Consider the following 23,155-nt stretch of genomic DNA (forward strand, 5'->3'; position numbering starts at 1 on the left):
TCATTTGATTGAATGATCATTTTGCTGAAATCGAATTGCCTTGTTTCTTAATTTCGCATAAAAATACATGTTTCGGAATATAATTAAAGAGATGGTAATTCCTCTTTTATACGTAGTTTGATTAAAAACTTAAAAAATTTAAATTTGTATAACACACATTATATTTCCATAACATTTTTATATTTCATTAATTAATGTTTTTTATCAGAAAATTTATAAATATTCGGGTAGTCTAGAAACCGAAAAAAACGTTTAAATTAATTAATTCAGCATTGTGCTTCCTTCGCAAAAATATACGTAAGGATCGTACAACACTTACAATTAGAATTAATCAAGAACAGATGGATCTCTTTTTGGCGACTTATTCTCTTATATGTAATTGCGTAAGTGCTATTTCTTCTGCATTGCGAAATCTACGAATCTCTGGCGAAACACAGATATATTATCGGTTAATCGCAAAGCTTCGCGTTATTGCCATCATTGCGATTTCATCAATTCAAATAATACCCGTCTTGCGATTAGTAAATTTGCTTTAGGCTCCCCGTTTATCAGCAGCTAACAGTTTCTCTATTGAGAAGAGTACAAAATATCGTTTCGCAATCATGGATCTCACCTTGAAGGGCTGATACGCGAGCTGTTCGATAAATAACATGATAGAACGAGTAAACCTTTAACCAACACCTTCTCAACAAAAAATAATTCAGCAAGTATTGAATTGATGGTCATTTCTCCCTGGGTTTAGCTCTAAAAAGTACTCATATTTTTTATTTTTCAAAAATATTCGAAAAAATTCTTAAAATTGTTTTTATCAAATACATTTAATAATTTCAACGAATTCATCTTATCGCTTAATCGCGTTATTGAAATCTAATGATAAGAAATAAAGATCGCTAAACAAATTAGCGTGATTATGTCGAATATGATAATTTTGAAGACAAATATACTGATTAGATTGTGACGTAATGGAATTTTGTGCTATTCAATTACGTTTATTGATCATATCTTTCTCGAACTTTAAGAAATCTGTACGAGATAGCGATATTACTGCTATGGTAACAGCGTAAAAGTTATGTATAATTCGTCTATTTATTTATGATTCAGCTATTTATCACATATTAATTAGAATGTGACCGGTCCAAGATAATTGATACTAACCGGTCCAGTCCTCGCGGCAAACTACAAGAGAGTGTAAAATTTTCCATTAAGATGACGCAGCACATCGAGAAGTCTTTGATAACTATAAGAATATACTTACTACAAACAAACTTCAAAAAAATCACCGTGCGTTTTAAGTCATTAATCTCGAGATAACATTGGCTTTGCCTATGAAAAAATTCCACGCGCTTATTTGAAAGAAAAAAATAGTTTTCTATGTCTATTTTTCGATTAAATTCCGCACAGTTTGTAAATACTATAAAATAATGCATAAAGTAAACAAATGATTCAAAATCCATACTAACGACATCCTGCCATTGTCTTAAGCTTTTATGTTTTACAATTAAAATTGCAGTTCATAGGAAGTTCCTAAATCGCGATTTGAAACGAAGCAGTGTTATATAATATAGGCAGATCGCATTACTGGGGGGAAGATAAATTTATTTTATATTTTGCACACACTATTTAGAGAATCAGTGCCAAGATACGTGGAAGAGGTATCCAAAATAGCAGACGCTTTTGGAGGCTGGTCAGTGACCGATCCATTTCACAATTTCTGATAATGTACGAATTAAATATCAAATAAAACAAAGCCTCTACGTATGATAAGTGCTCATAAATGTTCTTAGAAATAAAAAAAAATCTTTTAAAAATCAGTTTATATTCTAACAAAATATAAAATTTAAATAAAATATACCGAGTTCTCATTTATTTATTAAAATGTTTTCCTCAATCGCTAGACTACCTGTTTTAATAGACAAATTTTTTATTTATAAAATATTTTAATCAAATAATCTGTAAAGATGATTATTTTTATAATTAGTACATGAATTTTCCGAATCATGAATTTTCGAATAAAATTAAGATACAAAGCTATGTAATGTAATTCAATTTTAAAAAAATGTCCCATATCATTTCTGCGACAATTGATCAATTTCCAAAAAGCTTCGCTATTATCTCTTATAGTAACATTAATATTTATCTCATTCCGATGTAATGCATAATTACAAGAGCATTAAGAATCATAAAAAATATCAATAGTCGACACTTTTAATGAAAATGAAAACGGGCGCGAGATATATAACGTTGATGATTAAAAGCGAACGTCACCAAATCAATGCGTTAAGTCTGTGCCAAACGTGAGAATGTATCGGTCCTAATTTATCATCAACTCCGACTTGCAAACCAAAACTTGCTCTGGCAATCGTCCGCCTTGTTGCGTAAAGCTTAGAGACCTTGACCGACGCGCAGTATCTGGAATTTGTTTTAAATGCTTCTTCTGTAGCATCTCGCATCACATCTTTTTATCGTCTTTTTGACAGTCAAAAATATCTACATTCAACATCACTTTCAATATTAAACCTGACACAAACTCAATGCATGTAACTGTATGCATGTAACATAGAAAGCCAGTGTGCTGTAGAAAGTTTATTGCAATAAAAAGGAAACAGTGCTATATACAACTGCGTATATAAATTTTTTCATTAACATACATAGTTACACAGTTAAAAAAGCTGGCAATTAAGAAAATTGACAAAATAAATGCGTTGCTGAAGTAAAATATAATATATGTAACATTATGTAACATATAAGATAAATTATTTGGGTTTAAATTAGCTTAAAGGCGAATGCACTTGAGGATGAGGCACCATTCACTCGTTGGCAGCGAGTGCGACCACTGTAAAACGCACTTCATTAGGATCATGTTCCATGTATTCCTTGCACACGCGAGCGGCATCGTCGAGGAGTGTTTCCGGTGTAGTTGAACCGTGACTGATAGGGGCAGATTTTCGACCGTCTGGGAAAACAAATGATTTTTAGTATATGTTATAAACTCGATCATTCGTACATTAAATTAGTATGCATTAAAAGTATGCTGTTTTATATAAAGTATCTAAATGCAGTGGCATAATATAATTAACTTTGAAATAATGAAACAATACATGAATAATAAAATAATATATGTATATTCTGTTAAATAATGTAACAATATCATTTAAATAAAACAAAATTTAATCTTGAAAATACTTATATATTTTTACATTTTTATTTAATGTTATTTAATGTTAATTTCATGTATAGCAGCTTTAATAGATATGCACTAATCTAATAATGCAAGTGACTAAATTCGCTATTAATTTAACCGTGTTTTAAAGTCGATGTAGATCGAATACATACCCAGCTCGTACAAGGAACCGTCCTTATGGACAAACGCGACAAAGTGATGGTACACCTCCACATCTTCAGCTGGTGCCTAAAATAAGAAATATACCTGCAATTTATGATTTAAAAGATAATCGCGCCGTTTTCAGCTATGAAATAGAAAATACCTCGGTCTGTCCTTCCTGGGCAGATTCCATATGAGTATCAATGATGTCTTGCGATTTTTCTAAACGTTCGCCACGTTCAATGTACGAAAGTCCTTTGGTTTCCTCTAAGAATTTTTTGAAAAAGCCATCTTCCAACTGTATTCTGTAACGAAACAAAGGATATTATTTTTACTGTTTATCAATGTAATAGATTGGATTATGTATGATCATAGATGCTCACACATCCAAATTATTCGCCACGCTGTGAAGTAATGCAATTGTTCCACATGCATTAGAAATAGATTGCTTTATATGGTAAACAGATTCTGCAGCATCATTCTTGCTATCCTTAGCTTCTGCTTGCTCTTCTTTAGTCTTTTCAATCTAAGGAGATAATAGAACAAACCTTGCATGTAAAAATGCATCAGTCAAATCTCAAAATGTTTCATTATACATTGGAGCCTCATAAATAGCAAACCTCGAATTAACACACAAAATCCTCTTTTTTTTGCCTAATGGTTTTCTACTCAAAGTCAAAGTACCATGCAAATCAAATGTGATAAGGTACTGAACTTTTAACAAATTATGAAGTATACAGTAAAATAAAACCCTTTCATATGCACTAAACACATGTTATAAGTGGAAAAAGGGAAATAGTGATAGAATTGCAGCCTACACAGCTCCAAATAGAATCCTGAATACAGTTTTATATAAGATCTGTTTTTTATTTTTTCACTAGATTGCACTAGTGTTTGTATTCATAATCAGCTTAAATTTAAGGCTTCCTCCATCTTTAAATCTCTGTAGCCAATAAAATAATTCGTAGAGCATCTGAAGATAAATTTAAAGAAGCCTTAAATATAAGGCCTGACTGTGAATACAAGCATGTAACTTTCTTTTTTGCTTTTTCCAAATATCAAACATATATCTATCTCACTTTAAGTTCCAAAAGTATATATCAGATCAGTCATCAAAAACAGACTGATAATATTAAACTTGCCTTGAATCTCATTGTTTAAAAGTGAGAATAACTTCGTTATTATGTTCAAAGTGCATGTTATTAAGGTGCGTCCAGACTATCGAGCTGTGAGCCGAGCCGCGAGCCGAGCCTACATCCATATTATCGAAATGAATATAGGTTCACATCAAAGCTTTGAATGTGGACGTAGGCTCAGCTAGCGGCTTAGCTCGCGGCTCGATAGTCTGGACGCACCCTTATGAGGTTCCAGCGTATTGTTATACGCCATGTATATACCTTTGAAGAAATAGGATAAAGCAAAATGACGGCAAGGACAGGCCTAGGGATGATCGCCAACAATTCCGACTCTAAGCCGTATACATCTAAGATTGACCACTTTTTTGGAACACCCAACTTGTGGAGGAACTATAAAAACAAAAATCATACATTGAATTTTTGTACATTAAAGATATTCTACAATGTGCTTTTTGTTTCCTGTTTCTTGTTTTTTGCTGTTTTTTGTTTTCTGTTGTTCGAGATAAACATTAACAAAGAAACAGAAAATACGTAACAAGAAATATAATTATTAATAAAACGATCATAAAAAGAGGAAAAAAGCAAAAGGTAAAAAGAAAGAAACAGGAAACAAAGAGCACATTGTAGAATAAGCTTTAAAGATTATGCCGGAGAAATCTGAAAGACTGTTTCCCCTGTTTTTTCACCAAAAGTGTACTATTGATCGACGAAGTATCGTGTTCAGGTCACAATCAAGGAAATTAACTGACTGAACGTTGCAATTGCTTACCTTCGTCATAACCTAAAACAGAAAATACGCTTATTTAATTGCTATACGAATAACAACGAATCGCAATTCGACAGAAGGCTCACTTACCTCTGGATTCGACTCCAAGGGCACCCAAGCCATGTTGAATATTTCGTGATATCTCCCACAAGAAATTTCGTTCCAGAACGCCGGTAAATCCGGTTTATCCTTCAACGAGTTGATCTTCTCACGTTTCACGTCCTTGTTCACACTTCACACAGCCAATTCAAATTCTTGCAGTCCTATTTCCATGAAAGTGTAAAACGGCAAATCACGCTACGTTTCGTTTTCAAATTGCGCGATTTTACTTGCAATTGGACGCGCGTGAAATACTTTAGAATGCGGGCAACGACACCACTAGGAGCTGTATTCTTGAAAAATGTCGCATACAAAAATATATGAAATTATAATATACGTGACATATTTTTGTATGCAATGATCGCGTTCAGCAGACTCAATTGTTCCGGGCGGATCCATGAGTGCTCGCTGCTATTGGTGTATTCTTCTAGATCATCCAATATCAGCGAGCATTCACGGATAAGGAGCCTACAGACCAGAGCGGCGTAGCGGTGAGCGGTAGCCCAATGAGAGCCATGCTTCACTAATGATGTCACGCAAAAGCGTGGCTCTCATTGGGCTACCGCTCGCCGCTCACCGCTACGCCGCTCTGGCTGTAGGTTCCTTTACGCTCCGCAACAGTTGAGCTACTTAAAGCTGGTTCTACATTGGCTGCGTTCAGCAGACTCAACAGTTTTGCAACCGTTTTATGATTGTCTGCTGAGATAGGACCATTCTTCTAGATTTAAAAGTATGATCCAATCAGCGCGAAGGAAACTTCCAACAGTTGCAAAACAAACGTTCTGCTGAACGCAGCCATTGGCTACGTTTACACTGTACGCTTAGGCTGCGGTCCATTTGACACTACAAACGCTTCGAAGCATTCTTTGATTAGTCAATTCGTAAAATTCTTCGTTCTGATTGGTCGCTCAAACGCTTCGAAGCGTTTATAGCGTCAAACGGACCGCAGCTTTAGTCCGCGACCTATACGATAGGTGTCTAATCTACAGGCTAAACAAGGACATCTATTGTATTCGCCGCGGTCTAAATGCATGGTGTAAACGTAGCCATTAGTCGCATCGCAGCGTCGCAAGCGTGTCGCAAGCGTTGCGGTCCAATCAACGACAAGCTAGCTCGACTCTGATTGAACCGCAACACTTGCGACACGCTTGTGACGCTACGATGCGACTAATGTAGAACCAGCTGAACGCGACTATTATTTTCTAAAGCTGGTTCTACATTGATCGCATCGCAGCGTCGCAAACGTGAAGTCTACCTGGACGACATAGTTGTGTACAGGGTGTTGCACCAACATACAGGTCAGTATGACGGGTTGTCCATTCGTGCAGGCGCGCGAGATCGTTCACAATTGCGTAGACTTCGGCGGCACAATGGTCGCGATCAGCAGACTCAACTGTTGCGGAGCGGATCAATGAGCTGTCGCTGCTATTGGATGATCTAAAAGAATACACCAATAGCAGTGAGCGCTCACGGATCCGCTCCACAGCAGTTGAGTCTGCTGAACGCGACCAATGGCTGCGTTCAGCAGAACGTTTGTTTTGCAACTGTTGGAAATTTCCTTCGCGCTAATTGGATCATACTTTTAGATCTAGAAGAATGGTCCTATCTCAGCAGACAATCATAAAACGGTTGCAAAACTGTTGAGTCTGCTGAACGCAGCCAGTGACTCAGATTGTTTTGCACAAAAACAAATAAGCATAATAACTTTGATCGATATTTCGACAAGAAACGACAGATTGGCCAATTCCAGTGGACTAACCGTTGTTAAAGTTTATCGGGATTGGTCGAAGTGGCCCTAAGAATCAAAGGAACCAAAAACCATGTTCTATTCTCGAAAAATATAGCATATGAAAATACTATATATAGTATACGTCACATTATTATAGATTTCCCTAGTATAATGTTTCGTATGCGATATTTTTCGATAAGACCCAGCTGAGGAATGACAAGATTTCTTTTCGGAGCATCAAATTAGCGAATATTTTGTAGAGACTAGAGCTATAAAAAACGAGATGCTGAATACTAGTAGAAGCATATGTAAAATATGTAAAAAATGTCGGGGCGTAATATACCTACATATATATCTTATAGCTTTTTGCACAAACAACTGCACGAGCAACTTCTTATATTTACAATCTGCTTTATAAATCGCATCTCGAATGATATAATTATACTTATAAATAATCTCTAGCTGTGAGATCAAAGTGGAACTAAGATATAAACATAATGATGTATTGGTCACAGATAATATGTGTACTCCAATAATAGGAGATAATAACATTTACACTGAATTAATATTGTAACCACGAAATAATTGTTAATCCAGCATTTATAATTATGCATATTAATAAAGTTTATAAATCTATAATTGTCAATTTTCTAAATACATACTATTTTTTGAGATTTTTATAGATTTCTGTTACAATAATAATATCTAATCCATCTTAATTAATAAAGATTAATTAAATTAATTATCTTATAATACAAATTTTTGTATACATTATTTTTAATTTAAATTAAATATCATTTATAGAATGTTCTAGTGCTTTTATTTTTGTGGAATTATAACGTAATAACTCCGATCAATAAACGTTAAATTATACTTGATGTGTAAATTATGTACTATATGCATCGATCAATAATAATGTAACCTTTGTCTTAAAAAATACCAATTAGAGATTCGATCTAATCTAATCTCAAAATATACAAAACAATATATAGCAATAGAAATGTCGATGATGTTTAATGCAGTCGATAGAAATAAAAGGGTCGTCCAACAATATCATTGTTAGCTTTCATTACAAGTTTCCTAACATGATGCTGCTTGTACATATTTCGTACGTCGTTTTGATCTTCTGTGCATCATTGTCAGAGGCGTATATTAATGTGATAACGAAAACAGATGAGGATTTTGTACCATTTTCAACAAAAGCAAAGTATGTTCCAACGTGGTCTAGTCTAGACAGTCGACCGCTACCATCCTGGTACGATGAGGCAAAGTTTGGAATCTTTATTCACTGGGGTGTATTCAGTGTACCCAGTTTTAAATCTGAATGGTTTTGGAGTTATTGGAAAGGTTGAATATACGATATGGTGGTTTCCAGCAAGAGACACAGTGTTATAACACGGTGATCATTTTATCTTTGTTTAACATTGACAAACAACAAAGACAAACGACAGAAACTATAATTCACTACGTTACACCATGTTATCTGTGTCTTTTGCACCCATATACTCTATTTCTATAATAAAAAAATATGAAGATTAATGTGATATCTTATAATTATAAATAATATTGCAGGAGGATTGAAGACTGTAATCGACTTTATGAAACAAAGATATCCTCCAAATTTCACCTATCAAGACTTTGCACGAGATTTCACTGCTGAATTCTTTAATGCTTCCGACTGGACAGAGTTATTCCAAGCATCAGGTGCAAAGTATATTGTATTGACAAGCAAACATCATGAAGGATATACACTGTGGCCGTCAAAGTATTCATACAGTTGGAACTCTATGGATGTAGGGCCTCAAAAGGATCTCGTTGGTAATAAAGATAAAGATATTATATACTTAATAATAAGATTTTGCAATAAATATAATGATTCTTGTAAATATTCCTTTTTTTTTCTATGAAATAGGTGAACTGGCAGAAGCTATTCATAAGACAGACATAAAGTTTGGCTTGTATCATTCCTTGTTTGAATGGTATAATCCTCTCTACATAGCAGACAAAAGTAACAATTTTACAACAGATAAATTTGTAACTCAGAAGGTAATACCAGAATTACATGAGTTAATAGAAACATACAAGCCAGATATAGTTTGGTCAGATGGAGAAGGAGAAACAACAGATTCTTATTGGAAATCAAAGGAATTTTTAGCCTGGCTATACAATGAAAGTCCTGTGAGAGATACAGTAGTGGTGAATGATAGATGGGGCATTAATACAGCATGCCACCATGGTGGTTTCTATACATGTGCTGATCGTTTTAATCCTGGTAATTTATTATCATATTCTTCCTCTTTTCTATAATTACCCGGGAAAAAATGAAGAAAATTTCACTATATATATGTAGATCTCATTAGATCTAAAAAGAGATCTTAAGAGATCTTCATTTTGACCTGATCAAAGTAGATCGATGTAGATACTTTGATCTATTTATATCTTAATACATAAACATTTATCTCATTAGATATAATATATTTTTAAGCTTTAAAATGCGTGGTTGAAAACCTCTGAGATTTTTTTTCGTCAAGATACTTAACTTTAAAAATGCGACAAAATTGCAATTGTGCCTTACTGCCTTATACCTTTGGCCAAGATTGTAGATCTATTTTGATCTATATTATTATATCTCTGTAGATCTCTGTAGATATGTACGCCAATTTTTATCAGATTACATGCCTGTACATATATATATCTTCTTTAATATTATTATATCTCTGTAGGTCTAATATCTATTACATTGTTTCATTGTATAAAGTTAAATATTCATATATATCAATATATTCTCATAGATCTACAATATGCTTTCTTTATATTCAATAAAACATTTTATTTATATCGCAGATTATCTATTTAAATCTTAATGGATATAACATCAATCATGTGAAGCCCCAAGCTAGATTTCTGAAGATCTGATTATATCTAAAAACTAAATCTCATCAGATACAATTTGATCTTATTTGACCTAATTTGATCCACACGTATATAATGAAATCTTCATTTTTTCCTGGGTAAGTATAATTATAATTATCAAATTAATAGGAATTAATATATATCAATAACTGATTAAATTGCTATTAACAAAACTTTGTTTTCTAGGTGTACTTCTCCCACACAAGTGGGAAAACTGCATGACTATTGATAAAAAATCCTGGGGATACCGCAGAAACGCTGTTTTATCCGAATATTATACATTAGCGGGATTAGTGAAGGAGTTAGTAATTACTGTAAGCTGCGGTGGAAATTTACTAATGAACGTTGGACCAACAAAAGATGGCATCATTACACCAATATTTGAAGAAAGATTACGAGGAATGGGTATACGTCTTTTATATCTTATCATGTTTTTTTATTAGTATCATGATTTTAATTCAGATATCAATTTTTTAATAATCTCAATGATATACAAGTAAATTTATCGTTTCAGGTGCCTGGCTAGCAGTTAATGGCGAAGCTATTTATAATACTAAGCCTTGGACAGTACAAAATGATACCTTAACAGGAAGTGTCTGGTACACATTAGGCAAAAATGAAAAACAGTTGTATGCCTCAATTTTAGAATGGCCAGATAATAATATCTTATTGTTAGGCTCGCTCAAACTTTCGAAGAGTTCTCAGATATATCTACTTGGTTATTCATCAATAATTCCCGTAAGTGTGACTACTTTTATACATGTATATGTTATGAAAGTGATAATAAAATAATTTTGAATATTCACATTTCAGTGGAAACAATCCGATAATAAGCTAGAAATAAATTTACCAATTAACGCACATAGAGGTGAGCCAGCTTGGGTATTAAGGATTAAGAAAAATATTGATTAAATCTAATTAGAGTTTTATTTTATATATAAAATATAGATTGTCACACACAGTAATGTATGTATGTAATATATAATATATATATATGTATATAAAATACATGTATTAAAATTAGATTTTATTTTATAGAATAGATAGATATCAATATAAGATATTGTCCAAATGTCTACATAGCAAACTCTTCTCTCTTTCTTTTTATTTTAAATTCATGCGATCTTATTTTCATGAAAAGCATAAATCGAGATGACTCTCGTTCTCGAATTGTGCGATCTCTTGAAATATTTGTGCTACGCGATTGGTCATAGTGATAGCCATACAATTGGTAGTGAGTCATAATATATGTGCTGTACGCGTCAAACTAGCCATTAACATAATGATCGTTCTATAAAATTGAAACAAATAAAATACTGATATTCCTATAAAAGAAGAAAATTTTATAGAAATCTTAGTGTATCATTTTTCGCTTTTAAGCAATTTCTTATATTTACATTTATTCCCTTCACTGTGTCCCTAATTCCTTCTCTCTAATAACATAAATTGTATCTCGAATGATACTTTAGTTTTATATTTTTTAATCATGATAATGAGAACAAAATGCGAACATAATTGTAGTTAATACTCAAAGTTAAAAACAGATAATATTTACATTTTTTCAGTAAAATTTATATTTATGATATATTAAATTAACGTATATTTTATTCATTTATGTTAGAATTTACGTTTTAGAATACATTATTTTTATGTTTGTTTACTTATTCATAAGTTGTGTTATTTTCATGCTGAAAAATATTAAATATCAATTTAACATAAAATATTTAAATAACATAATCACATTAGATAATACTCGAGTATGTTAAAAATGTAACTCGAAATTTTAACAAGGACTTGAATGGATCGTTTCTAACATAAATATAAAATGTTTTCTATGGAAAAATTCACACTAACGATCTAATCTCGAAATACGATACGAGACAGCAAATAGAAATAGAATCTTCGTCGAGATTTAATACAACTGATAAGAATAAAAAACCTGATCGACGTCTGTTGCTTTCATTTATGCCAAGCCTCGCCCGATCAGAATGATGTTATTTGTACACATAATTTTATGCATTGTGTTAATTCTTTGCGTGTCAGTAAAGGCGCATTATACCGTGAATGTGAGAACGAATGAAGAGGAAAATTTTGTGTCAACTTTATCAAAAGCGCGCAAATATGTTCCAACTTGGCCCAGTCTTGATAGACGACCATTACCAGCTTGGTATGATGTTGCAAAATTTGGAATCTTTATTCACTGGGGTGTATTCAGTGTGCCTAGTTTTGGCTCTGAATGGTTTTGGAATAATTGGAAAGGTTGTTATCCTTTTTATATTCATAAATGTCACGTGTGTACATAGTACCTATATTTAATGTTATATATTTGTGTGATGTTACAGAGGAAATTGACACTACAAAATATTCTGACTTTATGAAAGAAAGATATCCTCCAAACTTTACCTATCAAGACTTTGCACGTGATTTTACTGCCGAGTTCTTCAATGCTTCTGAATGGGCTGAGTTATTCAAGGCATCAGGTGCAAAGTATGTTGTACTGACAAGCAAACATCATGAAGGATATACATTGTGGCCATCGAAGTACACATTCAGCTGGAATTCTATGGATGTGGGGCCTCAGAAGGACCTTGTTGGTAATAAAGATATATATCTAACAATAAGATTTCGCAATTAAGATTAAGTATGAAAATTCTCATACGTACCTCTTTTTCTATAAAATAGGTGAACTAGCAGAAGCTATTCGTAACAATACAGATATAAAGTTTGGCTTATACCATTCTTTGTATGAATGGTATAATCCCCTTTATGTAACAGATAAACAAAACAATTTTACAACAGATAGCTTCGTGACTCATAAAATAATACCAGAATTGTACGAGTTGGTAGAAACATACAAGCCAGAAGTAATTTGGTCAGATGGAGATTGGGAAGCATCGGATTCTTATTGGAAATCAAAGGAATTTCTGGCATGGTTATACAATGAAAGTCCTGTAAAAGATACAGTTGTGGTGAATGATAGATGGGGTAGTAATATACCATGCCATCATGGTGATTTCTTTACATGTACAGATCGTTTTAATCCTGGTAAATAGCAAAATGGTTAAAAATTATAATATAACAATATAAATTATGCGTAGAATAGTATTATTAAATGAAGATATGTATTATATACATAGGTGGCTTTATAATTAATAAAATTTTACTTGTTAGGCGTACTTCTCCCACACAAGTGGGAAAACTGCATGACTATTGATAAAAAATCCTGGGGATACCGCAGAAACGCTGTTTTATCCGAATATTATACATTAGCGGGATTAGTGAAGGAGTTAGTAATTACTGTAAGCTGCGGTGGAAATTTACTGATGAACGTTGGACCAACAAAAGATGGCATCATTACACCAATATTTGAAGAAAGATTACGAGGAATGGGTATACGTCTTTTATATCTTATCATTTTTTTTATTAGTATCTTAGTTAATTCAGATATCAATTTTTTAATAATCTCAATGATACACAAGTAAATTTATCGTTTCAGGTGCCTGGCTAGCAGTTAATGGCGAAGCTATTTATAATACTAAGCCTTGGACAGTACAAAATGATACCTTAACAGGAAGTGTCTGGTACACATTAGGCAAAAATGAAAAACAGTTGTATGCCTCAATTTTAGAATGGCCAGATAATAATATCTTATTGTTAGGCTCGCTCAAACTTTCGAAGAGTTCTCAGATATATCTACTTGGTTATTCATCAATAATTCCCGTAAGTGTGTTGCTACTTTTATTTAAGTATATGTTATGAAAATGATAGTAAATAGTAAACGACAATAACTTTGAATATTCATTCCAGTGGAAACAATCCGATAATAAGCTAGTAATAAGTTTACCATTTAACGCACACAAAGGTGAACCAGCTTGGGTACTAAGGATTGGAGCTCTTTAAAATGTTACATATTATTTACTAAGAATATATTTTATATTGTACATTATTTTTAGAAATCTGTACGAATCTTAGAAAACATTTTTATAGAATTTTTGTAAAGTTTTTAAAAAAGGCATATACAATATTGTAAAATGCAAAATTTGTAAATGCAAAATTTTGTATATATCTTAACTAAAGTTGTATAACGCTTTAAAGTAAATTAGTGATAAAAAAAATTCCAAGCACCTTAAACTCAAGATAAGCAATTGCCAACAGCAAAATATTACACCTGAGCTACTTCGTATAGATAAGCTGCAAGGAGTTTCGTCTGGAAACAATGAGAAAATAAATTATTTAATATATTTATTATAATGAAGTCAGTAAATGTTTAGACGACTGCTAATTTCAATAGTTATACTTACCCCTTGGATGTAGTTATGTACATTTAGTTTTTCATTTTGAGAATGTGCACCATCATCACCTTGACCGACTGGTAAAAGCAATACATTTTTACCAGTAACTTCCTGGAAGGTCAAAGTAACTGGTATCGATCCACCTTCGCGAGAGAGATCAGGTTCTACATTGTAAACATGTTGAGTAGCTTTTCGACCAGCTACGTAATTCGGATGATCGGGATTCTCGGACCACGGTTTGCCACCGTGGAACAGGCTCACGTTCATAATATTTGGACTATCTCTCTCTTGCCATTTCTTATTTATATACTTGAACACCTTGTCACTCGTCTCATCTGGAGTCATGTCAGGTACTATTCTAATCGAAAATTTGCCAGTAACTTTACTCGGAATTACTGTTTTCGCTCCTGTTTCACTGAAAGCACCCTCTATTCCATGAATAGACAAACTAGGTTGCCTCCAACGATGCATTAAAAGTAAAGTCTGTAAAAATTGACATAAATAGAGACATATATTTAATGTTGATTTCAGAATTTTTATAGTAGAAAAGAGAAACTATATATATGCACATACTTTATCTTCCTTGTGCGCTAGTTGTTTAGTTCCAACTGTTTCCCTAAATTCATGTACATCAAAATCTATATCCTTATAACTGTCTAATTCAGCTTTTGTCAATTCTGCGACATTATCATAAATGTCATCTATCAAGATATGACCTTTAACATCGACCAGAGTATTCATTAAGTAAATCAAATCTGCCATAGCTTCGTATACACATCCACCAAAGGTACCGCTATGCAAGTCCTTCGTAGCGCAAGTGACTTCTATTAGGTAATAGCAGATACCTCGTAGACCATAAGTGACACATGGTTTTTTGGTGCCCAGCCAATAATTGTCGGATATGCAGATATAATCTATGTTCTTTAAAAAGCTATCTTTCTTTTCCCAAAGAAGTTCATCCAAACCTTCACTGCCACTTTCTTCCATTCCTTCAAAGACAAACTATGCAAAAATTCCAAAGGTAAGTTAAGATGAATGTATTATACAATAAATATTGATCGACAATACCAAGTTAAGTATTCTTAATTTCGTGAGAAAATACCTTGAGATTGACAGGAATCTTGATTCCAGTTGTTTTATAAGCTTGCAATGCATGTATCCAACAAAGAACTGGTCCTTTGTCATCTGTACTGCCTCGACCATAGAGTTTTCCATCCTTTTCGGTAAGAGTAAACGGCTCAGTATCCCAGCCATCCTTCATTAACGCGGGCTGTACATCCAAATGTCCATATAAAAGTACGGTTTTTTTCTTCGGATCTGAGCCAAGACTTCCAAGTAACACAGGAGGAAGTGGGATTTCACTGCCATCAGGAAGAGTCTGTTTTCCTACATCAACCAATTCTGTAGTTGCTCCAAGAGCCTCCAATCTCGCTTCTGTCCATTTCATCATTCTAATCACTTCGTCTCTGTGGTCCGGCCATGCTGACACAGACTTAATAGCTACTGCCTCTTTCAAGTTATTTATATATTGCTCTTTTTGTTCATCTATGTATCTATAAGTGTGAAAGAGTGAAAAATAAACGGTAATTATAAATAAAATGTACACACAAACATGTATATACATTGAATCTCAAAAATTTCTTCGGATACATTTGCTTTTATAAAATTGGAAATATTTTAAAGAATAAAACGAAACGTACTTAAACAAAGCTATCAACGGTGTTGGTAACGCCATGGTAATAATTCCGTTCAAACGCAGACTTGGACACAATACAAACTGGAACTAACGCGACTGCCAACAATATCCGTGACCAGGACCAAGCACAATTGATACATCAATGGTCCAGGACAGCTGCTCTTATCGTGGAATCCTCCCTCTCCTTCTCTCGCTTCCTCTCTCGCTCCCTCCTCTCTTTCTCCCCTCCCTCTCACCACTCCTCCTTCCTCTTTCTTTCTTTTTTTCTCTAGAAGTACTTCTTGCAAAATCAACAATAACACAAGTCACATAACATTTCTCTGACACGAATGTATAAGACATATCAGCACACAGCGAAATCTAAACGTTCATGATTCGAATGTGATCAATCAGAATATTTTACACAGAAACTCATAAAAACGTAATATTGCAGCGTATCTTGCATTTTACGTTGTAATTTTTTTTAAACGGTCAAAAATTATGGTTAATTATTTTTCAGCATTATCTGTCCAATATTTATGTCAAATAAACATGTACGTATTATCTCTATTGTCATGTGACCATGAAATATAGAACACATTGGCGTAGAACGTCCATATACATATTTTTAACTTTACTTTTCTCGTGTAACTCTTTCTGTTTGACGTATTGTACATATTAATGTATTTTGGTCCATATGTAATATTTCATAGATAAAACGTTTCGTTTAATCGTATAAGAAGAATAAAAAAGAAAGTAGACATCAAAGTGAAATAATTGTAACGTACGTTATTCTGCTTCGAAAATGAAAAATGCAACCATTGTAATATTGTAATTACATTGATAATTATCGTTACTAGTAGTATATTTTACATAAAACGTACGTTGTTTTTAAATATTTTTATGCGTATATGTATCACTTAGCTATATATATCTAAACACAAGTATACATTTGAATATATTTTCATATAATTATTGAAATAATGTGTTGTTTCTTCAATTTATTTTTCAAGTTAATAGATTAAGGTATAAAGGTGCATTTTAAAATAAATTCTCATACCACATCTTATAAGATTGGTATTTATAGTTAATCGATTATAGAGGAAAGCCCCTTATTTTGAAATAGGCGCCTAATATGAGATAGCAGCGTTTCCGTTAAAACTGATAGACACTATCTATTGATTTCACCACGAATTTATTGCTCTTGGATTGAAAACTATTTAATGAAAAATTTATTATTAGATCATGTCTGTAGTCGTTATAAAAAAGGTTTTAGAATTTGGATGTCTTTAAGTTTCATTGAGATGAACCTTAAAATCTTGTTTATATAATCTTAAGATTTTATCCAAAATGAATTACATTTTAAAATTGATTCTCTTAATATAATAAGACATTATACTATATAATCATTTCATTGATTATATGTGGGGTATGAGAATTTATTTTAAAATGCAATTCATTTTGGATGAAATCTTAAGATTGTAGACGTAAGAATAAACTTAAAACGCTCTTAATCAAGTCACAAATTATTTCGTTATTAGGCTTTTCGTATCTTATACGTTATTATAGCATTTCTCCGTCAAAGGACAGATCTATCCCTTATCGATTTGGATGGGCTTTGGAATATGTTATAAAATAAAAAATATTAGATCTATATTTTTTTATCTTTTTATCTCAAGGCTAGAGGTCGAAACAACCCCTTGACAATAACATTTTTTCATTTACAGCGAATATTTTTGAAATTATGAGATATATATGAAAAAATGTTTTATACAAAAGTTTAAAAGTAAATTTTAAGTAATAAGTTTATAAAATTTAAGTAGTAAGTAAAAGTTTAGATTTTTTAAAGTTTAAGTATACTCTTAATAACGTATTCACATTTTTCGAAAATGTAAATGAAAAAAATCCATTATTTTCGAGAGATTGTTTCGACTCTTAAATTTCGAGATAAGCAGATAAAAAAATATAAATCTAATATTTTTTGCAACATATTCAAAGCCTATCAAAATGGATAAGATACAGGACGCCTCCCTTGTGAGTACATTCACCCGAAACTATCCTTGCAGTACGCATGTCGCGTATACGTCAAAAGGCGACTATCCATCGATATATAGATTTTATTGTCGACACAGTTTGACTTCAACCGTGGTGTACTCCAACTTGTCCTTTGCAGTCAAACTCTACTTTTCATCTCTTCTCTCTTTCTTCCGAATATCTAATCCCATATATCTGTTTCTTTTTAAATCAGAATATACGCATAACGCAGTACAGGGGATGCATGCATCAGCATGTATTGCGCTGTCGAGCTCTTCACGCGCAAGCGCAATTTGCCGAGAAATGTCAAACAGACCAATTCTTTTCTTTCTTTCTTTCTCCCTCCTACTGTGCGTTAGATAATCATTTTCGTCGAATGAAACGCATCTCAAGCATGACGCCGAGCGTGACGCCGGCCAAGGAGAATACGCTGCGTGATCGTGCTTGTTGATGCGATTTGCTATCTCTCGTGAATCCTCCACCGTGTTTGTGGCGTCACATCGTGATTTCCATGAGATTAACTCACAAACGACAGAATGCCAATAGACATACTCATGGCTTCACCGGCCCGTTGCTCCATAACGAGATACCTGGCAGCACGTTGCTCCTCCACAAATCGTAACTCCATGCGTTGAGTCATATTCCATTGGCATTATTAAGCAAACATCGACCGAATGCTCATTCGTTACGACGCTCACACATCAATTGTCAACGAAGTAGAAACTCCAACGAAGATAGAAGTGTAATTATAATGCCTGTGTGCAATTCCGGAAGTTGTTGAGTCCTAGATAAATTAGGTATGTAAAGGGAGAATGTATGTATCCGACTCTCTAGTTATTCATTTTATTATTTTTAACTTATATAACAATTTGTTTCTAAGAACATACTTTTAACAGTTAGATAGACGAAGTTGAAGTAATAAATTTCTATTCTATTCATTTAGATAAACGATAAGAACTGAGCGCAGAGATGGTACGCGTGATAACGGTACACAATTTCCTAGGGCAGAATGTTGCCCAAATCGAGGAGCCCACTGCGACGTGCACAGCAATCAGCCAGGGACAGGAGATGCTCCTACTGGCATTGCCCACACATTGCGTGGAGGTATGGGAGCTGATGAATTCGGACGTTAAACTGCGTACTGTTTTCCCCACAGTGGATATGATCAATCAAATGGTACATTGCACTAAGGGAGATTATGTCGTGACGCTGGAATCAAAATATCTCAGAGATACTGCGAGCAATAATCATGCAAATAGAGCTACTTCTAATTTTGTAAGGATTTATGTAAATTGGGCTATAGCGAAGGATCAGAGTCAGCCAATGCGAGCCAGGATTGCCGGTCGAGTCACGCCGAGTTTAAATCGACCCTTGAACAGCTTAGAAATGATTGAGTTACCTCTGAGCGTGCAGCCTACATTGATTGCTTGTTGCCAGTGCACTGGAAACTTACTCATAGCCTCGGGAAACAGTGCCATTCTGCACGAGTTCAAAATTGAGACGCAACAAGTATCAAAGATAAAGTTTATAGATTTCGAGCCTAGACCATGGTCATTAGGATTCACATTCATACCTACGCGCATGGAAATCATAGAGGATTTTATAACAATCATGGATAATACAACTTTATCCGTTTTTCGTCTTACAAACTCAATGTATGAAGATATTGACCAACTTAGCTCTTTAACTTCCACTTCTTCTTCCGTCGACAAAACATCCATATCCACAGATTCATCTCTTGTAGAAAATAGCAGTAGTCTTGGAAATGACGATTCGTTACTGCAGGGAACAAATATAAAGCACAAAACTATAGATCAAGATTGTCAATATGTGACACCTGAAAATAATGAGACAGTAACATCCAATGTAAAATCTAAGGATAAAAAACACAAGGGCACAAAAGGAAGTACATGGTATAAGTCAGAAACAGGCGATTTCAACAAAACAAAGGCAAGTAATAATAAGAATTACATAGATTGGGAACACCTAATATACAATGAGAAAGATGAGATGCAAAGGCTAATTACGCAAGGAATTATCGATCCCTCTTCACAGCAATTGACGGTGAATCTGCCATTGATAAGTTTAGAAAGAGCTGATCCAGGTCATGCTTTCAGTCCTTTTATATTAAATCCAGCGGACATAAGAATTTTTATCAAAACAACCTCACCTGATGTAGGATGGTCTGAAAATTATATGATAAAAAATTTATTATGTCTAAAAATCAATGTTGGAAATAATAATGCCAAGGTAAATGGAATTCTAGAAATCTTCAAATGCATGGTGTTGAAGCCGTTGTACATGAAGAAGGAATGTAACATCACTGGTGTGAAGAAATCTATGTTACGATCTGACAAGTACAGATACTTGCAAGGTGTAAGTTGCTTCGTTTGTACTACGCAGGAAGGATATCTATATCACTTCGCCGCGGCAAGCAGCAGTTCTGTGGATACGACGTGCCTGACCACTTATCCATTCACTGCACCTGTTCATCATGTGACGCTGGAGCACACAGTACTTCATGCATTGACCGAGGCTGGTCTCGAGTCCTACACATTGCGTCTTTCTCATCATATCGCGAAATTGTCAAATAGTACAGATGGTATGAGAGCGACTTGTCCCAGTATCATCGAACCGATAAGTCTGATTGGTTTAAGACCATTCATAGGAATACAGAAATTATTGCATACGAGAAGTTATATAATTCTGCTGGCTAAAGCCGACAATTCATGGACCATGTACTCTTTGAACTTACCTAAATTTGAGAACGTATATTTCGATATATTGAATGCAGCAAAGAATCACAAATCCTCTAGTCCAAGCACTTATCGACATTTGCTGGGAGAAGCACACGCTTTGATACGCTTAGCAAAGGATGTTTTCTACAATGTGAATAACGAGGAATCCGACGATACGACACACAAGAACGATCTCAAGTTAAAAAATCTTTACAATCAATCGTGCGCGTTGCTCGCGGATTACTATATACGATCGGAGAATGAATCGGATTGGGATTTATGTATTTCTTACTACAAAATGTCTGGGTTAAAGCCTTCGGAAGTATTATCCAGGAAATGCTGTCAGGACGCACCAGGACTCTTGACATTCTTAACGGATGCGCTTCTCACAATGAAAAGCGGATCCGAGGCGGACGCGCTTTTCCAAGGTCAAAATATAATAGAAATCATCTGTAAACTGGAGAAAGAGGATTTGTTGAAATTGATCTTCGGCAGTTCTGTACTAAGGGAGTACGCTACCGAGAAATTGATAAATCTTCTGCTAACACATGAAACCAGCGATATTGTTCAACTCGCCTTGGCGCTCTTATATATCCAAGCAGACAAACAAGAACAAGCGGAGAAGGTGCTGGAACCAGTTTCAGTGCGATGTATCAAGCAGATTGTTTTAGAACGCTGGGAACTGCTATTCGATGTAGCCGCAATAAAAAAGAGGAGACCCATGATTGTTACTTTCTCAGATTTTGCTAGTACCTTGATGCTCATAAAGAATACTACTTTCGCCGACATTCTGATACAGATAATAGAAGAAGAAGGTACGTTGTCATTGCATCAAATCATACAGGTGTTCCTGGAGTATTTGCCATCGCGAGTTGGAAGAGACGGGCACAACGCAGCCGCCACCTTGCAAGTTTTTCTCGAGAAGTATTTACATAATTATTTCAGTTCGAAATTCATGATGGAATGGCCAACTGTAAATAAAAATCAGATACGATCAGACTTTGCTCTCATTGAGGCATTCAAACTATTAGTGCGATCATATTTAGGCAAATTAACTCAAACAAAAGTATATAAAACGGATCCTAAAGAGGATCGGGAAGAAAATGATAAAGAATACTTCATGTTCGCAAAATATCGACAGAGTTATTTGAACAAAATGCCACCGTACGCCAAAGATTACCAAAAAATTTTAAGCATGAACGATTTTAAGGCTATAACGAATTTTAACAACGCATCTGAAAACGAAAAGACTATACCTAAGGAATTGTTTAAGTTGCAATCCGTATTGTCATGCGAATTTCTACCGATTGAATGTTTGCACGAGGTCAAGCAGTTTCTCGAAACGCAAAATATTGACGGAAATTTATCTCTCAAAACATTATGCATCCAAAATACGGAAGAAGTAACGATAATTCTAATGAATAGCTGTCCACAAGCTGTAGTACAATATGCGAAGGTATTTTTAACATACAGTAACATGAGATATCGAATTTTTATCTAAACATTTTGCTATAAGGTAACTTAATGCCTTTTTACCATGTTTCAGGATAAATATACGAAAGATACTGAATGGAAGTTTCTTATTGAATTAACGCGGGACAAAATTGCCACTTCAACGACGGAACAGGAGCTACAACTCTTGTATACACAAATTATGAAAGGTAAGTCGAACATAATATAAACAAAACAATACTCTGTACAGAATATGCAATAGATAGTATATAATACGAATATTTTTTCTGAATTTATAGAAATCCTGAATTATTTGCCGCATGCATTGCCTATGAAAAGTCTACATCGCATATTGCCGAGAGATGACATGGCAGCATTTCAAAGATGCACTGAAATGTGTAATCAAATTATGCATGCGGATCATGTAAAATCGTTGATAATGGAAACCGGACAACAACTTTTGACAACTCTAAAGTTGTGAACATAGGGTTCCATTAAATATCATTTATTAGCTAATTTCTAGACAAGGAAGTGATAATACTAAGGAATTACGAATATAAATTCCGATATATCACGTTTTAACAATGATATTGCGGAAGATTACTTTGTGTGCACTTATACTCGCAGATTAACCATTTCTACAAACATTTCACATATGTTCCTGATTAATACAGTCATGTAAACTGATGTTCGTTAGTTAATAGTTGTGCCGATGCACGCATTTTTAACAATTAGTAACTTTCATCAATTATTAAATGAAATTCGAAGAGATATTATAAATAGAATTCATCTATAATTAACTGTTGAATCGTTCTATATAGATATATTATATTATAACTAAAAATGTAAAATCTGTCCCAGAGCGAAGGTGATGTAATACTTAATACATAAAGCTTTATGTAAAATAACGAATGTATACGAAAATTAGAAATTTGGAGTGCATTATATTCATACAAAAATATTTATAATTAATTCATGACTGTGTTTACAAATAATTAT

The 23,155-nt window shown here is 33.8% G+C and overlaps 5 protein-coding genes across 5 annotated transcripts; 3 read left to right on the forward strand and 2 right to left on the reverse strand.

Annotated features, from left to right (window-relative positions):
* Positions 1-2,679: 2,679 nt before the first annotated feature.
* Positions 2,680-5,461, reverse strand: Uch (Ubiquitin carboxyl-terminal hydrolase). The gene is made up of 7 exons (XM_018445927.1): positions 5,315-5,461; positions 5,228-5,239; positions 4,720-4,848; positions 3,706-3,848; positions 3,486-3,627; positions 3,334-3,409; positions 2,680-2,953 (listed from the first exon to the last, which is right to left on the reverse strand). Exons 1-7 carry the CDS (start codon positions 5,345-5,347, stop codon positions 2,808-2,810), a joined length of 681 nt encoding a protein of 226 aa, XP_018301429.1. The 5' UTR covers positions 5,348-5,461; the 3' UTR covers positions 2,680-2,807.
* A 2,539-nt stretch (positions 5,462-8,000) lies between these two features.
* LOC108721388 (alpha-L-fucosidase-like) lies at positions 8,001-10,918 on the forward strand. The gene is made up of 6 exons (XM_018445921.1): positions 8,001-8,399; positions 8,625-8,870; positions 8,965-9,324; positions 10,152-10,370; positions 10,480-10,703; positions 10,779-10,918. Exons 1-6 carry the CDS (start codon positions 8,069-8,071, stop codon positions 10,875-10,877), a joined length of 1,479 nt encoding a protein of 492 aa, XP_018301423.1. The 5' UTR covers positions 8,001-8,068; the 3' UTR covers positions 10,878-10,918.
* Positions 10,919-11,801: 883 nt separating this feature from the next.
* Positions 11,802-13,901, forward strand: LOC108721381 (alpha-L-fucosidase-like). The gene is made up of 6 exons (XM_018445909.1): positions 11,802-12,224; positions 12,308-12,559; positions 12,648-13,010; positions 13,137-13,355; positions 13,462-13,685; positions 13,773-13,901. Exons 1-6 carry the CDS (start codon positions 11,954-11,956, stop codon positions 13,863-13,865), a joined length of 1,422 nt encoding a protein of 473 aa, XP_018301411.1. The 5' UTR covers positions 11,802-11,953; the 3' UTR covers positions 13,866-13,901.
* Positions 13,902-14,005: 104 nt separating this feature from the next.
* Positions 14,006-16,116, reverse strand: Cndp2 (Cytosolic non-specific dipeptidase 2). The gene is made up of 5 exons (XM_018445908.1): positions 15,958-16,116; positions 15,360-15,810; positions 14,831-15,259; positions 14,267-14,740; positions 14,006-14,172 (listed from the first exon to the last, which is right to left on the reverse strand). Exons 1-5 carry the CDS (start codon positions 15,990-15,992, stop codon positions 14,128-14,130), a joined length of 1,434 nt encoding a protein of 477 aa, XP_018301410.1. The 5' UTR covers positions 15,993-16,116; the 3' UTR covers positions 14,006-14,127.
* Positions 16,117-18,126: 2,010 nt separating this feature from the next.
* Positions 18,127-23,095, forward strand: LOC108721378 (Hermansky-Pudlak syndrome 3 protein). Its single transcript, XM_018445905.1, has 4 exons — positions 18,127-18,763; positions 18,910-22,160; positions 22,251-22,365; positions 22,456-23,095. Exons 2-4 carry the CDS (start codon positions 18,936-18,938, stop codon positions 22,635-22,637), a joined length of 3,522 nt encoding a protein of 1,173 aa, XP_018301407.1. The 5' UTR covers positions 18,127-18,763; positions 18,910-18,935; the 3' UTR covers positions 22,638-23,095.
* Positions 23,096-23,155: the final 60 nt, after the last annotated feature.

Source organism: Mycetomoellerius zeteki, unplaced genomic scaffold (genome assembly GCF_001594055.1).
Source record: "Mycetomoellerius zeteki isolate Tzet28-1 unplaced genomic scaffold, Tzet1.0 scaffold168, whole genome shotgun sequence".
NCBI lineage: Eukaryota > Metazoa > Arthropoda > Insecta > Hymenoptera > Formicidae > Mycetomoellerius > Mycetomoellerius zeteki.